Below are 16,176 nucleotides of genomic sequence, written 5' to 3'. Positions count from 1 at the left end.
AAGAAAAATGTAATATAATTTGACATTTTTACCCTTAAGATATAAAGATATAACAATTTTACTCTTATATGTAAGTATAAAAGTGCTCACTTGCCTCTCCATTAATGGAGAGGATGCTAACTCCATAATTTGGTTTTCTGTCTTGAAAAAACCTTTCCATAAATAAAATACGCACTGTTATTATTCCTGCATTGCTTGCTAAATCATACAACTGTATATGAATTATCATATACAGTAATATGATGCTAAATCCAACTTGTTCATGTCAGGGTCACCATCCACCAAATGATCAGGGAGCATTTCTCTTATCCAAAGATATTAATATGTGAAGGATCTTTCTTTATCTTTCCTATCCACTTAACTATAGTTAATAATTTGTTTCTTAACCTTTTTTCTACATTATTAAAAAAAAACCAGCTATCTCAGCCAACCACTATAAATAAGAGTTGATGAAATCTCAAAGTGCAAACAAAAACATTTCAAAACTTTCTTATATTTTGATTCATCATCCCCTCCTAGAAGGTAGTAATGGATAGAGTAAGGGACTTGGCATCAAAGAAAGCTGCAGTTATATTTACCAAGAGTTCATGTTACATGTGCCACAGCATCACACAACTCTTCTATGAACTTGGAGCAAGTCCTGCAGTGCATGAACTTGACAATGATGCCTATGGTAGAGAAATGGAATGGGCTTTGAGGAGTCTTGGATGTACCCCTTCAGTCCCAGCAGTGTTCATTGGAGGGAAATTTGTAGGGTCAGCAAAAGATGTAATATCCCTTCATGTTGATGGCTCTCTCAAACAAAAGCTCAAGGATGCAAGGGCCATTTGGTTTTAGTTACTTACACTACTCCAAGAATAATTAAGCTCCATAGAAAGCAGCATTTTAGTATGAAAGGGGCACCCCTTCTTTTTTTCTTGAGTGCCCTACTTAGAGTGCATGAAACATGTCTATAAAGATGTACTCTTTCTTTTTTGTGCTTTTTCAAAGACTGGCATATACTATAGCTAATGTCTATAGTCTAAACAGTCTACCATGTTATATGACACTTGATCATATATGTAGTTAATGCAACTGTGTAAACTTTTTGGTACTATCTACTATCTTTAATTTCAAATCCTTGGAAAGGAAACATGCTTCAATTACACTTTATATAACTTCCATAAGATAACATAGATTGACCAATTCAATTGATTGCAAGCAAATTTGTTGTATTTTGTCTTGCCAAGGCCAGGCTAAGGTTGGAGAGCCAGATCCAGTTAGAGGCAACACCTCCTATATATAAAGTAAAAATAAAGTTATAATTAAAAGAATAACTTTGAGAACAAATCCTCTTGAGTGGGTATAAATTTTTAAAAGACAGTTTTTACATGTATTTTCTCCAAAAATTAATTAATTTTTGTAAGTATAATTTAAAAAAGAAACAAATTCTTTAACATGATCCTATAACTAAAGTATTGTTTTGCTAATTTGCTCTGACCTCTCAAGTGCAAATGTTCTAACCCCACCTCTTATATACTAATGATAGGTACGTAGGTTCCTGTTTAGATTCAATTGTGACTTGTGATTAGGATTTTAAATTGCAGTTTTGATCACAATATTGTAATTTTGATGATAACATATTTTTGCAATTGAGGTGAAAGTAATTATATATATATTGTAATGGGTATGCTGACTAATTAAATAATTCTAAATAATTACTATACACATAGAATAAAGTCTGTGCGTATCATCTTTTATGAAAAGCTGAAGTTTCCCATCAAAATGTCAACCACTTACTGAAAAGGAACAATCCCTTTTGTTATCAATATAATCCAATTTACATCATATATTTATGATTAGGGATAACTGGTTGTCTATTCGTCACTCAATTTGGTGGCGCAAGGGAAAAAACATCTTATAGGAGCATCACAAGGGACTCAGGGATATGTAACTATGTTTGAAGTTGGTAGCTCGTTGGACCCGACCGAAAGCCTCTAACTATTAGAGAGTTCCATTGTTAACAATGCATAAAAAGAGTGAAAAATCATATTAGACTCATCGTATTTTGAACCAAAATCTTACGATAATAGTTTGATCGATGAGACTTTAAACTTTAATATCCGCTAATATATGCACTAGTAGCCTTAACCCAATACAAAAATGGATTGAAATAACACATATACTTGGTAGTAAGGAACAAGCATGGAGCCTCACTAACTATTATTCCTTCAAATCCACAAACCAAGATAATTTTCTTAATTTTATGAGGACCATTTTTTGAAATAACTTATCTGCTTGAGCACTATGTCCAGTCAAGCATGTAAAGTGGAGGATGCATAAATTTGAAGTTATGGAGACAACACATACATATATATAATTATCTTTCAATTCATAGTATTAAAGTAGTGAATCTCAGAGAATCCAACTAAACTTATTTTAATCACGTGTCTAATGAATGATTTCACGACTCTATACAATCATTGACTTACTCCCATTGGTGATTGTGTATATATAGGAGCCATAGATATCCATGTATTAGTCTATTTGCAACAAATTAAGAGTAGTCTGAATAAAAGTACCACCCAGTGCAGCGCAAGAGAAAACTGTAGGGGCAAAGAAATCATGTCAAACTCATTTCTCAAGGACTTTGAGTTTCATCATTCCTGTATCAAAGAATCTCTCTTTAATATTGGACTCTTTAATACCGGGAATGTGAGATGGTTTAGTTTTTTTTAAAATACTTAATTTAAAAAAACAAAAATTTTGGACCATTAAAACTTTATTTATGTCATGTGTTATAATTTTAGGTGTGTATTATCCTCTTCAATAATAGAGAGGAATCAGACTCATCAAACTCATGTTATTCTGTTAGAGACACAAGAGTCTTTCACTTAAACTTTTAGAGGGTAATGCACACAATCTTATTATATAAGCATATATATTGTTTGAATGATTTTAAGATATAGTCTAAGATCACTATGTATAGTCTTATCATTTTGTCAAGTCATACCCTAGGGAGCTCATGTAAATATAATTATTTTATTCAATTAATTTTAGGAAAGTAAAAGGAAGAAAAATAAAATATATTTTCAAATAAGGATCGAAATTATGAAATGCAAGGTGATGGAATCAAAATCTAGATTGGTTCCCTCTTGTCTGAAAAAGTAAAAGGTTTATGTCACTTTAATTTTATGCGAGTGACTCCATCCATACGTAATGCAAGTGCTGCATGTCTATGTATGAGTTCCAAAAATGATGGATTCAAAACAAAGAATCACACAAAAGCCATCTCATGGGTCACAATCTCTCCGCATAATGATTCAAAGCCGTTGATTATGAGAATCTTCAATCTGGTATAAATTGACCAGCATCCAAGGCAATTAAATATTTGCACTTTTGTACTGTTATATCTTCTAATAATTATTTTCATAAAATATTCACAAGTTTTGAACAAAGAAATTGCACTAATCAATGGAAGTTAGTGAAACATATGCGTGTAAAAGAACATGTCTTGTTGTTGCAACTTGTTGTTCAGTCCATAGTCACTGATACACAACAGTCTTAATCTCCAAAGGCATTTGCTTTATATATACTTGGCATCTTAAAAGCACCACCTCTTTTGAATGTGCTTTGTTCAAACAAACAAGTCCTTCTACCTGTCCCTATAAATAGTCTACTACACCATGCTCATTTCAAATAACTACAACCCTCATATCATCTTTTATTTCCCAATTATCCTCCTTATTTTAAACTAGAGAAAGATGAACAAGGTCATGAGGTTGGCTTCAGAAAAGGGTGTGGTGATTTTCACCAAGAGCTCTTGTTGCCTATGCTATGCAGTCAACGTTCTTTTTAAGGAAATTGGAGTAATCCCTTTTGTTTATGAAATAGACAAAGACCCTGAAGGAATGGAAATGGAGAAAGCTATAACAAGGTTAGGTTGCACTGCACCTGTTCCTGCAGTATTCATAGGAGGGAACCTGGTAGGGTCTACCAATGAAGTTATGTCCCTCCACCTCAGTGGTTCACTCATTCCAATGCTCCAACAATGTCAATCTTTATCTTAAGAAGGAACACATGCATGGATGCATGCATCAATGACATGTTCCTTCTACTACAACTTCTCAAAACTTTGTCAACATTTATCTTAAAAGGGAACACATGTTCCTGTTGCTACCTTGTAGGAACAATAAACTAGCTCAAATCATTAGATTAGTGAGCTTAAGTACTATTACATAGTTTATGCAGTGATGTATCAAATTATTTCTAGCATTTGATTAGCTATATATATTGTACTCCGTTAAATATTCTTAATGAAGTTTGATTTATGTACTTATATTGGTGCACATGCATCCCAGTAAATTGATTATAATTTTTTCTGGAATGAAAAGCAAACAATAAAAGTTCTACTCTTAATGCATCTAAAAAAGAGTTGCACCATCACTTTGTAACCGGTTTCCAGTATTTATTCAATAAACCAATTCATTCGCATAACATGCATGTAAATAAATATGTCCATCTTTCTTTATACTTGTATTCAGGCCATTGTCTCAAATGCATCATCAACATTCATTACACAGTTTGTATTTTTTTAGCTATAAAATACATATTGGGTGGTGATCCATTTGGATTACTCATTATTCTATATCACCTTATAATTCCAGGTAAGCTTAGAGAACATGTGAAATGTGTAAATATGAATGATAATAATAATAATACTTCTGTACCGTGATATTTTGAAATAATATTATAAAACCTTTTATTAATTAATCAATGACAATGCATTTTCCATAAATTTATCATAAAATGTAGTTCCTACCTTTAAAAAATAATTTTTTTATTCTCTCTTTTCCACAACAATAACAATTAAGTCTTTATTTTTAGTAGATAAAGGCCGACCATAAAGATGGAACGATATTATATTGTTTTATCATAAATCATATTCATCGTAAAGTAATTAATATATGAGTCTAGTCTATCTTTTACACTAGTGCAATTATTTATTACGTACTCATATTTTTTTAGTCAAATTTCTAAATTTTCAAATGAGTATTAAATTATGTTATTATTATTTAGTCAATTTTATTAAATGTACTTACGTCATTAAACATCAATATGCCACGGTGGAGTGCGAAAAAGTATTCAAACTTTGAAAATTTTGCAAGATAATTTAAATAAGATAACATTATGGAGGCATTTCATTTCCAATCTTTTTACCTAGTCCATATATTTTAAAAGTTAAAACGTCAAAGTTCTCTCGTCTTTTTCAATGTAGTAGTGCTGCGATTCTTCAACTTTATACTAGAAAAGAATGTATTACATTCTTTATTCTGTCATGAAAAACTCCTCTATACTATTCTTTTTACCTTTATTATAGGATATCATTTAATTTTTTTGATTATAATATAAAAAAAATGTAAAATGTAATATTATTTTTTCATTTCCTCAGATTAAAAACATTAATTATCTATTATTTTTTATTACTATCATCAATACTATTAATTAAGGAAAAACATTATGTAAAAGGAAGATTATAACCTTACAATAATTTAAATAAAAAATAACTATTTTATTGTACAATTTAAATAATAAAAAATTTATGACAAGTGACTACTTACTTTTGTTCTATACTTTTCCCACCGAATCCTGGGGTGAGCATGCTAAGCATAAAGTATGAATGGATAATTCATACTTCAAAGTATTCGTACATACATATCCGTATGGAAAACTTTATACACACTTTTAGGCACTTTCTAATACTGGCAATCATATTTTATACATTTTTTTACTTTCACTAATGTCAAGAAAATTAGATGATTAATAACATTTAATTATGTATATAATAATACGTAATAACTTTTCAAACTATATTTTTCAGTTTATAATCTTCACCGTCATTCCTTCGTCTATGTTTCTCTCTTTTGAAATATATAATACAAGTTGATGCTCTTGGTGTTCTTTTGAAAGTGCATTTTGTTTCTATCAAGAAAGCATTGTCTATTATGTTAAAGAAATCCAATTATCTATCAATTGTGCTAAATAATATTGATGATGTCTTTTAATAATTAAAATCCTGTATAATATTTTTTAATCATCTCATAACTATTATGATTCATAATCCAAGTTTTCCCGTTTTATACATTTATTTTCCAAATACTAACTCGCGATTCAATCATTAAGATTTTGTTTTCATAAAGAATGAGTTAAGTAAAGACTAAATAAAGAGATCCATCCATAACGCCAAACCAAATTGATAAATATTTGAGTAAGATATTAAGTGATTGATTCTTACTTTATGCATGAAATAAAATTAAAGGAGTCTAAATCAATCCTCTCACTTTATAATAAGTTGTCAGAATATTTTGTCCAATTAGTCAAGGATGTGTATGGTGATGAAAAGTGAATAAAATACGAATGTTGTTGCCCCATTTACTAAAAGAATATTTTCCAACTACATGGGAAGTAGTCAAGTAGGTATAAGTATAAGAACAAAATCCTCCTAGTCCTAAGAGCATCTTATTTCTGTGTCTTTGTTCAATAGAATATCACCAAATAATATAAAAATATTATTTTATATTTTATAATTTTTCTCTAAATGAAATAACATATTTTGATTGATATGATACATCATCAGGAACACCAATAAAGATAAAAGATCTTTATGTATAAGGGCATATATGTTCTAACAAGTGGTCCATGTAGTCAAGGAGACTATCTAACATATGGTGTTGGGTTAGACCTAACATATTGGAGTAACATAGGTCCTTGAATTTATTAACTTTTTTATAGACATTGGAAAAAATGTATTTTCATGCTTTGTGTTGTACTTTTATAAGTATAATTGATTTTTTTGAAAAATATGTAAAACGTAATACTAAAGTTTGAAAAAATATAAATTTCTAAAATATAAATTTTGACGAGTCTGAAAATTTAAGCATTTTATATCTTTTATCATATTTACCAAATGAATTGAAGGTAAAATTTTGAGATATACTAAACATATTATATAATTTATAAAAATAAAACATATTAATGAAATAAAACAAAAAAATAATAAAAAAAAGGCTTACTTGCATCGCTTACCAAGACTCTTGATAGGATAACTAGGGACTATTTTTTTTATTGGTAATTGTTAGTATATTAGTTGTATATCACAACAATTTGGATAGTTTAGAGAGGTGAAGTAATGGGTTACGTTAACGTTACTGATTTAGTGGACGAAATTTTATTCGCATGTCATGATCATATTATCTTTCTTTTTTGGGCACCCATATCAGAATATTTCATTTTGAAACAACATAAAAGAAACTTGATAATGTATATTCTGTTTCTAGCCATTCAATCACTAAGAATGAAACTTCAAGCCAACTATAGGAGGATCCAACGGTTAGTTTAGGATGAGAAGGAAGATATGATAAAATATTTATAACAATTTTGTTTTCTTAATAATGTTCATTAAGGATAAACTAGGATTATGTTAAATATTTAAAAAGTAGGTTGTGTGAATATGCAAATTTGAAATTAAAATATAAGCCACCCAAAACATTCTCCTATTCCTATATATATAGAGAACTCATAATAATTGTGAATTGTGATCTTACCCTCAAACCATAAATTATTGATTTCAGCTATTTCCAGTTATTATTAATAAGGTTTTCTTAACTCCTAATGTTCCCTTCTGTTTTTTGAAGTTTATTAGTTTATAGATGCAAATATGTCCATTCTAATATGCTACTCATTGCTCTTAGTACATGTCTACCCGTATTTCCCAGCTACTCCATAGTTTGTCAACTAAAATCGATGTTTCTGATTGGAGCATAGCGTCGACAAATGGATTTATTTTATTACTATTTAATTGTGTATTGTTATTTTATTAATCTTATTATAGTATCTGATCTTATAGGTTTGAATATGCTAAGACAACTCAACTACTACTAAGCGCTATATTTAAATCAAGTGCCTAGATATATGAATACGGGTATGCCCCCCTTAAAATTATGTACAAAATAATTATGTATAAAAAATATGAAAATGAATATTTCATTCATTAAATCATAAAGTTATGTCTTTTCTATAAACAAACCAAATGAGATGGAACCCTTATTATGGCGAAAATTATTATGTTTAAAAAGGAAAAACAAAATGAAGTGTAGAACATGGGCAGCAGCATTATTAAGAAAGAATAATACATAGGATGATGTGGGAAGAGACAGGACAAAGTAACAAAATCAAGGAATCCATCTTGGATGTGGTCTGCACATCGCATGTTAATGTATGTTGTGACTAATTATGAGTATATGTTCATATTTCAGTTGAGTTTTGAAGGAGAATAAAAAGAAATAAAATTTTGTATTTCATGACTTTCAGATATTTATTTTCTTTTTTATTGATTTTCAAAATTCAACTAACAAATAGTGTATGAAGCTTAGATTTAATGAGATGATTTGAGAAGCAACCTTATGTCATACAATAAAAGACATTATTAGTTATGGTATGCATGAAGTCTTGGTAGCAAAAAAAGAAAGAAAGAAAAGAATAGGTAACTATGCATGAGAAGAGGAGTGGGGCGTTGACAAAAGGCACTTATTGTTTACTATGGTGCGTAGATTCTACAACAAGTAACCCTCTCATATATTTCGTCAATGTCATTTTCATTCTCCCCCTCTCTCTCTCTCCCTTATTAATAATTATATCACTAAAACATCTTGTTTTTCTTTCAACTCTTTCTGTTTTGGTTTGGCCGTTTCCCACAAAACCACTTGTTACCATCTCCAACATCTTATAGCTCTAGTTATACTTGTTTGTTTGTTTGTATGTACCCTTTTGCCTTGTTCTGCTACCTGGTAAGGTTTCTTTCTTCTCTCTTTCTTCTTGTCCTTATTAAATTCTTCTATATCATTATTCTCTTTATCTGCCTAAATTTTCAACTTTCTAATATTATTTTATTTTCCAATGATGAAGTGATTGCTTGAGTTTGGTGGAGGAAGAAGGGTATATATATATATTGTCATGGCTTTCAATTCCAGCACTGTTGTTGAGAGGATGGGGTTATCTTCAACACAAGATGCTGCTTCTGTAGATTCCGTGACTCTCTTTGTGCTTCTCCTTTGTTCTTGTATTCTCTTTGGCCATCTTCTTCAAAAGAGTAAATGGATGACTGAATCAGTTGTTGCCCTAATCATTGTGAGTATCTCATCCACTCAGTAATAAAACTAGTACCAACATTTTTCACGTGCTTATGTACTTAGCTGCATGCAACAAGCATTATTTTAAGGATAATATTCCTTTACTCTATTTTCCAGGGCATTATTACTGGAATTATAATTCTACTGACAACTGGGGGGAAAAGTTCACGCATCTTAGTATTTGATGAAGATCTTTTCTTTATATATCTTCTTCCACCCATCATATTTAATGCAGGGTAAGTGTGTTTTTGTACAATGATTGTCTTCACATTTTACATTTTCAATTTTTTGAAACACTGATTAAACACTATGAGTTATGCCCAACACTAATAGTTAATTTTTCATGCTTCAAGAGAACAATTCAATGATGTAAATGATTATTCATTCTTTCATCATTTTTGTTTCTCAATGAATATAGGAACTGATAAATTTCAATAGACTTTGTCAGGTTGATATAAAAAAAAGAAGCAAACCACCAAATACTTATATTGTCAACTTTTAAGTATCCGGGTTCTATTTCTATTTAGGACATATTTATTTCCATTTCTGAATGGTTCAATTATATCACAAATGCACAAATAATAGTTCATTTTGTCAATTATACCAGCCTTCTTACTATTACTTGTGAATTGTGAACATCTTAGATAAACAGGAAAAATGTAAAATTTCCCCTCATCACCTATGTTCTCTTTCCTGCTATGTTTTTACCAGGTTCCAGGTGAAAAAGAAGCAATTCTTTAGGAACTTTTTGGCAATTATGTTGTATGGTGTTCTTGGCAGTCTAATATCATTTCTCATTGTGTCACTGGGTATGTTTCAGACCTTATTTATATGAAAACCTTGGATATGGTATAAAAGTAATCCATGCATCAGTATTTAATAATGTTGAGTTTATTTACAGTGTATTATAAGTTCAAATGAAAAGGGTTATTCAGATAAGGCAATGATTCTCATTTGGTTTTAGATTTATCCTAAGAAATTAACAGTTCAGCTACCTTGGTGAAAGTTTTTTCCTTTCTAGCTCATCATAGGTTGAAAAATCTAAACATCACTCTGTCATGGATTTCTTGGTAACCATAATGTTTACTTTTATTTCTTTCCTGAACCATGTGGATTTTTCTCCCAAAGAAATCTTGTAATAGTGCCCACTTTGTCATAAAAGGTACTAAGAAAAGTTGAATAACCTTGATCTTTCTGTCCATCTCTTTTGGTCTATAAAAACATGTGTGCTTTATGGTCCAGTTATGCAGTTTATACTTAATAGTTTATCACGGTTGTAACTTTTTATCCCATTTTGGTTCAGGTTCAATACAGTTATTCAAAATGTTGGACATCGATTTAGTGACTGTGGGAGACTATTTTGGTAATTTCTTGTCTTACACTATAACAGATAAACACAACATGTATTATTCATAATACTTGATGCTGTTGAAACCAGCAGCAATTCGTTATTATAGAAGTAATATATATTCAGTTGAAGCTAAGAATGGTGTATTGTAGTATAGAAGGATAAAAGTTTATCATTGTTTAACATTGCTGTCAGCTAAACTTTTATTCTCTATCCATAGCACTTGGAGCAGTATTTTCAGCTACAGATTCTGTGTGCACATTACAGGTACTAAGTGTTGAAAAAGAGAGGGGGATTTTGCCTTAAAATAGGTAGAGAGCAATTTCTTAGTTTCATTCTTATGTTGCAGGTGCTTGATCAGGACGAGACGCCTCACTTATACAGTCTAGTCTTCGGTGAAGGCGTTGTCAATGATGCTACATCCGTGGTTCTTTTTAACGCTATCCAGAAACTCGATCTCTCACACATCACCCCAGCCAACATTACACAATTCATAGGCAACTTTTTATACTTATTCTTGACCAGCACATTGCTGGGAATAGTGGTATGTTATTTTTCTGCCTTTTCATATTGTCTTCTGACTCTTTTCTATTCCCTGCATGCACATAATCCATATATCCTCATCCTATTGGCTTTATGATGTGTGTATTACATTAATTTGTGTTCCAGAATTTAAGGATATGCTATCCGAATTATTATTCAAATGGTATTATCTATTACTTTATTCATCTTCCATTTCCTAGACATGTCCTTAAGTTACTAATTGCACCCATTCTTGCATGAGATTGCTGAAATAAGAACACTCTAGTTTTTATGTCGAAAGGGGTGCGTGTGATTAACTAATACCGAGTGTCGAAAGGAGATCTTATCACATGCCTTTATGTATTTGTGTGTTATCGCATGTTTGCATTGTGATATTTTGTAACTTGTTTTAATGGCATCATTCTAATTCACTATATCCCTTGTTTCTGATTTTCAGGTTGGCTTGTTTAGTGCTTACCTGATAAAGAAGTTATATTTTGGAAGGTACTTGGAGTTTAGATCTCTCTGCCTCCCCCTTTTCTATGTTATTCTACCCTTTTCTATATTTTGGAAGGAAAACTGAACCTTGTTTGTTATGGTTGGTACCAGACATTCCACTGACAGAGAAATTGCTCTTATGATCCTGATGGCCTACTTTTCTTATATGTTGGCTGAAGTAAGTAGCAAAATATCAATTGTATATTTGTATACATTTTATAAATCTATTTCTTATCATAAAGTTTCATATTTTTACTAAATGTTGGGAACTTCATCTTCCAGCTTCTTGATTTAAGTGGGATCCTTACTGTGTTCTTTTGTGGAATTGTCATGTCTCACTACACATGGCATAATGTCACTGAGAATTCTAAAATCACAAGCAGGTATAATAGAAGCTAAGTTGAATTTCATTCAGTTTTTCCAAATGCTAATAAAGCAGTAATGTTATCACCTTCCTTATCTTGTTTGTCTATATCTCTAGGCACGCTTTCGCAACTTTCTCTTTAATCTCCGAGATTTTCATCTTCTTGTACGTTGGTATGGATGCCTTGGATATAGAGAAGTGGAGATTTGCTAGCAACAGGTATAGAATTAAAGACACTCACCAAAAAATCTTAGTTTAATTTTATAAATCTGACTTATGTTGCAAGTAAAGTTCGAAATATGACATATTTTCATTCATTCAGCCCATGGACATTATTTGGAGCAAGTGCAATATTGCTTAGCTTGGTTCTACTAGGAAGAGCAGCTTTTGTGTTCCCACTATCATTTATAGCTAATTTATTCAGAAAGTCTAGAAATGACAAGATTGCATTTAAGCAGCAGGTATGTGCTTTAAGCTTTTACTGAGTATTTTAAAATCTTGACCTACAACAAGTATTAATCACTTTTTCTTGTTCAAAAAGGTTGTTATATGGTGGTCTGGGCTCATGAGAGGTGCTGTATCCATTGCACTTGCATATAATAAGGTACAAGCATATATTGTATCTAACTATGTATGGTTTAAATCTTTATGTAATTTTCACTCATTAGATTTGTGACAGTGTCATTATGTAATTTGTTTTTCTAGTTCACCACATCAGGGCATACTCAAGTGCAAGGAAATGCTATCATGATCACTAGCACCATAACAGTTGTTCTCTTAACTAATGTGGTAAATTTAGTAATAAAATTTGACCATTTTCTTTCCCTTGGTTGCATGTTTATTTAGAATAGATTTGATTAATGCAGGTTGGTGGGTTACTAACCAAACCTCTAGTAAAGTTCTTGTTGGATCCACATGTGCATGTAGGAGGGAGTTCAATGTCATCTGGTTTATTTTCTGCTAAAAATCTACCTCTTCTAACAAATGGACAAGATATAGAATCTAGCATAGACACTGGAAACCCACTTGACTCAAGTAAAGTTGTTCATCAATATTGGAGAACATTTGATGATACTTTCATGCGCCCTGTATTTGGAGGCAGAGGATTTGTACCTATTATTCCTGCTTCAACAACAGAGGATAATATACATTAGTACCTTTTGACTTATCAGTGGGGTACTTGGTGAGGAAAAAAATGTCACTTTTTTTTTTGTGTTAAACAATGAAAAAATGTGAGATGGGGTCACCTGTCTCCAACGGTCTTATTTTATGTTCCAAACCAATTATATATTAACACGTAAGTAAAATAAAAATTTAAAAAACAAAAGGTAATAAAATAGAACACTGACTTGAGATATAGAGTGAGACACTGTTTGAAACAGATAATCTCCATAAAAAATGTGAAGTTTGGTGTTCTAAAGTTTGTGTTCCTGTGAAAATGATTGGTTCCGTGTAAATTTGTGATTTTGATGAAATTTCTATAGTGAAGCAGTGATGAGGTGGCATTAAAATGTATATTTCCAATGTGATGTTGGAACTGTTGTTGGACATATGAAAATAATTTATTGGAAAAATGCCAGGCTATTGTGCAATGATGGATAACATATTAAAAATATATAATTCTTTACACTTTCTATATTACATTCTTAGTTTTATCATGTTGTCCTAACATGTATATATATAAGATAGGTAGAACGTAACTTAAAAGGTTAAAATTATAGATGAGTGATTCTTAAGTTTTTGTTATAACCTTAATGTATAAGAGACAAAATGACGTTGAAATTTTTTAATATTGCACCAAATTAGGTACAATACATACTAATTTTAGATAAAAATCTAATCAATATTATTTATTAGTAAAAATATATAATTTGATATATAAAATAATATATTTATATATTGTTAATAATATCTGATGAAACAAATTAGATAATCAATAATACCTTTCATCAAACATAATAAATAAGTAACCATATGTGATGATATAAACTGAGTTATAATCATCACATATCTTATTCTAAATATTGATTTTTTTAACCTCAAACTGGTATACCCCAAGAGATCCCAACTTATCACCACTAGTAGCTATGAATTTGAAACTCAACTCATAAGTAATTTGACTTGTATGGTAAGTGGTAACTAAGTATTATTGAAGCACGTGTTACATAGGAGCCCATAGAATAATAAGACAAATAAATTTAAAACCAGACATTGTTTATGTTCTTAGTTCTTACTACTACTACTCCCTCCATTCTCTCTACTCTCACCACAAAACATTCTTCTTCTTCATCTCAATTTTGATTTATTTAGAAAGTTTTCTATGGAAATTACATTATTCTTTCCATTCTAAATAATGAAGAGACTGTAAAGTTGAGAAGCTTCATTTTTGAGGAGTCTAAGAAGAATTGGAAGAACTCATTTGAGTTCAATAAAGTCATGAGAGCAATGTCAGAGAAGTGGTTTTATGGGGGGATTACAAGGAATCAAACTATGTTATAGCTCTCTAGATTTGGTTCAGAAAGTTAGTGATTAGAGTAATTCTGTAGAACAGATCTTAATTGAGATGTTTATATAAGGAGTTAGGGACTTTTGGTATACAAATACAAAGAATCCTAGTGTACTATTTTCTTATATAATTAATTAATGTTTTACTCATGTCATTTGTCATTGATATATGCATTTATTCAGATGTCATATATATCTAATTAATATGTTCCAGATGTCTCAAATTTTAAGTCATCTCTCCTTTTTGAGTAAAACTCCTCTCCGGGCAGCTGTATTTTGTGTGTATTTTCAAGGCCAAAATTGTAACTTCAATGTAAATTAAAAGGCATAAATGTTATTGTTTTTTGGTGTATTTAGTTTGGCTCCTCCTTTTCATGCCTCAAATGGTTTCTCATGTTCCTTAATGCAAAGTGTTCTTTATTAAAAGGTTCTTTTTGCAACATCAAAGTGGTTATGTGGTCCAAGGGAAAGTGAAAAAGACAACCAATTACAGGAATCAATGGTCATACAAGAAGAGGGTGTATGTCCTTGCATCTACTGAATTCTACATTCTACTCAGTGAGAGTGGCACTGCATTATTTTAAGCGAAACAAAGAAATAAAAATAGATTTAATGATTATGGGAAGTTAACAATGAAGTATAAGTATTATATACTCAAAAGATGAAGCAAAAAAGTAAGAATAAATTTAATGATAAAGAGTTCAGTATATTCTCAAAAAAGGGAAGGAAAAAAGTAACTTGCATTAATAATGAAGAGTAAAGCTTAAACACCACAAGTTTTCTTGACCTCTGCTCAGGTATATTGGCTTATTTCTGATCTGAATTGAATGATATAAACACACTTAAAATGTCTACTAGTCTTAAATTTTAGACACATCACATTATTACTACTACCAGCATCCATTACTCAAACATGCCTAACATTAATGTTAAGAAAATATGGTTTGAGAACCATAAGCAGAAACACCAACATCTACTCACATGCCATGAAGCTGCATCATGCAAATTACCATTATGCCAAGATGCAAAATTGTATACAGTGGCAGTGATGCACCCTTGGAAAATGGAGCTGGAGCAGGAGTAGACACAGATGGTGGAAAAGCAGATACAGATCCTGGATTACCAAAGACATCAATGTTGGGAGGGCTTGGGCTTGAAGGAATTGTAGGTAATGAAGACTCTGATGGAGAAAAAACATCTCCACCTGGTGTAGGAAAAAGAGGCTCAATATCTGGTGAAAGTGTAGGAGAGGCTAGAGGGGCATTTGATAACACAGTTGGTGCTGCTGAGATGGTTGAAACATGCATGTTTTGTATTGAAGCTAAGGCCAATGAACAATTGAATGCAATTAAGGCCATGAACATTGATGAGAGTAGTAAACAAAAGGAAGCCATAAAGAATGGTGAAAATCAATATGAAGTCTAATAAATGTGTCTCAAGAGAGAAAACTGAACTGTTGTTGGAGAAACTGATAAGGTTCATGATTAAAGCACAAAACTTAAAAAGGGTCTACAAGAAGTGGTGGTGGGGTTCTAATTGTTAGTGGCAATTGATGATTGGTAACCTTTTTATCTTACAGCTGCACATTGTATGCTACAAGACAAAGATGATGTAATAAGTCATTACCTTATGAGTACATGAATGGTAGGTGTCCATTGCATAAAAGTAAACACCAAAAAGATGAATGAAAGGCACAATGAAATCCATGCAAGCCAATTTATTTCATGTATTTATTCATTCATGCATTCATTGCTTATTTACTTTGGTGGGTT

At 31.1% G+C, this 16,176-nt stretch overlaps 4 protein-coding genes across 7 annotated transcripts; 3 read left to right on the top strand and 1 right to left on the bottom strand.

Moving 5' to 3' along the window:
- LOC109335663 (glutaredoxin-C11-like) lies at positions 290-1,117 on the top strand. Its single transcript, XM_019571820.1, has one exon. The coding sequence runs from the start codon at positions 529-531 to the stop codon at positions 835-837; it is 309 nt and encodes a 102-aa protein (XP_019427365.1). The 5' UTR covers positions 290-528; the 3' UTR covers positions 838-1,117.
- On the top strand, positions 3,668-4,316 carry LOC109336781 (monothiol glutaredoxin-S11-like). The gene has a single exon (XM_019573594.1). It carries the CDS (start codon positions 3,744-3,746, stop codon positions 4,047-4,049), a length of 306 nt encoding a protein of 101 aa, XP_019429139.1. The 5' UTR covers positions 3,668-3,743; the 3' UTR covers positions 4,050-4,316.
- Positions 8,731-13,128, top strand: LOC109336779 (sodium/hydrogen exchanger 2-like). Of its 4 annotated transcripts, none has more exons than XM_019573590.1 (15): positions 8,731-8,825; positions 8,944-9,165; positions 9,285-9,403; positions 9,879-9,976; positions 10,471-10,530; positions 10,736-10,782; positions 10,865-11,059; positions 11,495-11,541; positions 11,647-11,713; positions 11,818-11,918; positions 12,017-12,118; positions 12,222-12,360; positions 12,441-12,503; positions 12,605-12,688; positions 12,766-13,128. In XM_019573590.1, the coding sequence occupies exons 2-15, from the start codon at positions 8,992-8,994 to the stop codon at positions 13,051-13,053; spliced, it is 1,584 nt and encodes a 527-aa protein (XP_019429135.1). In that variant the 5' UTR covers positions 8,731-8,825; positions 8,944-8,991; the 3' UTR covers positions 13,054-13,128. The 4 variants fall into 4 exon arrangements, with proteins under 4 accessions (XP_019429135.1, XP_019429137.1, XP_019429138.1 ...); XM_019573591.1 differs by having other exon boundaries at positions 8,777-8,830; XM_019573592.1 differs by lacking the exon at positions 12,441-12,503.
- On the bottom strand, positions 15,186-16,003 carry LOC109335042 (classical arabinogalactan protein 26). Its single transcript, XM_019571080.1, has one exon. The coding sequence runs from the start codon at positions 15,796-15,798 to the stop codon at positions 15,382-15,384; it is 417 nt and encodes a 138-aa protein (XP_019426625.1). The 5' UTR covers positions 15,799-16,003; the 3' UTR covers positions 15,186-15,381.

Source organism: Lupinus angustifolius, chromosome LG20, assembly GCF_001865875.1.
Source record: "Lupinus angustifolius cultivar Tanjil chromosome LG20, LupAngTanjil_v1.0, whole genome shotgun sequence".
In the NCBI taxonomy this organism is placed as follows: domain Eukaryota; kingdom Viridiplantae; phylum Streptophyta; class Magnoliopsida; order Fabales; family Fabaceae; genus Lupinus; species Lupinus angustifolius.
This window is presented reverse-complemented; position numbering and strand designations above follow the sequence as displayed.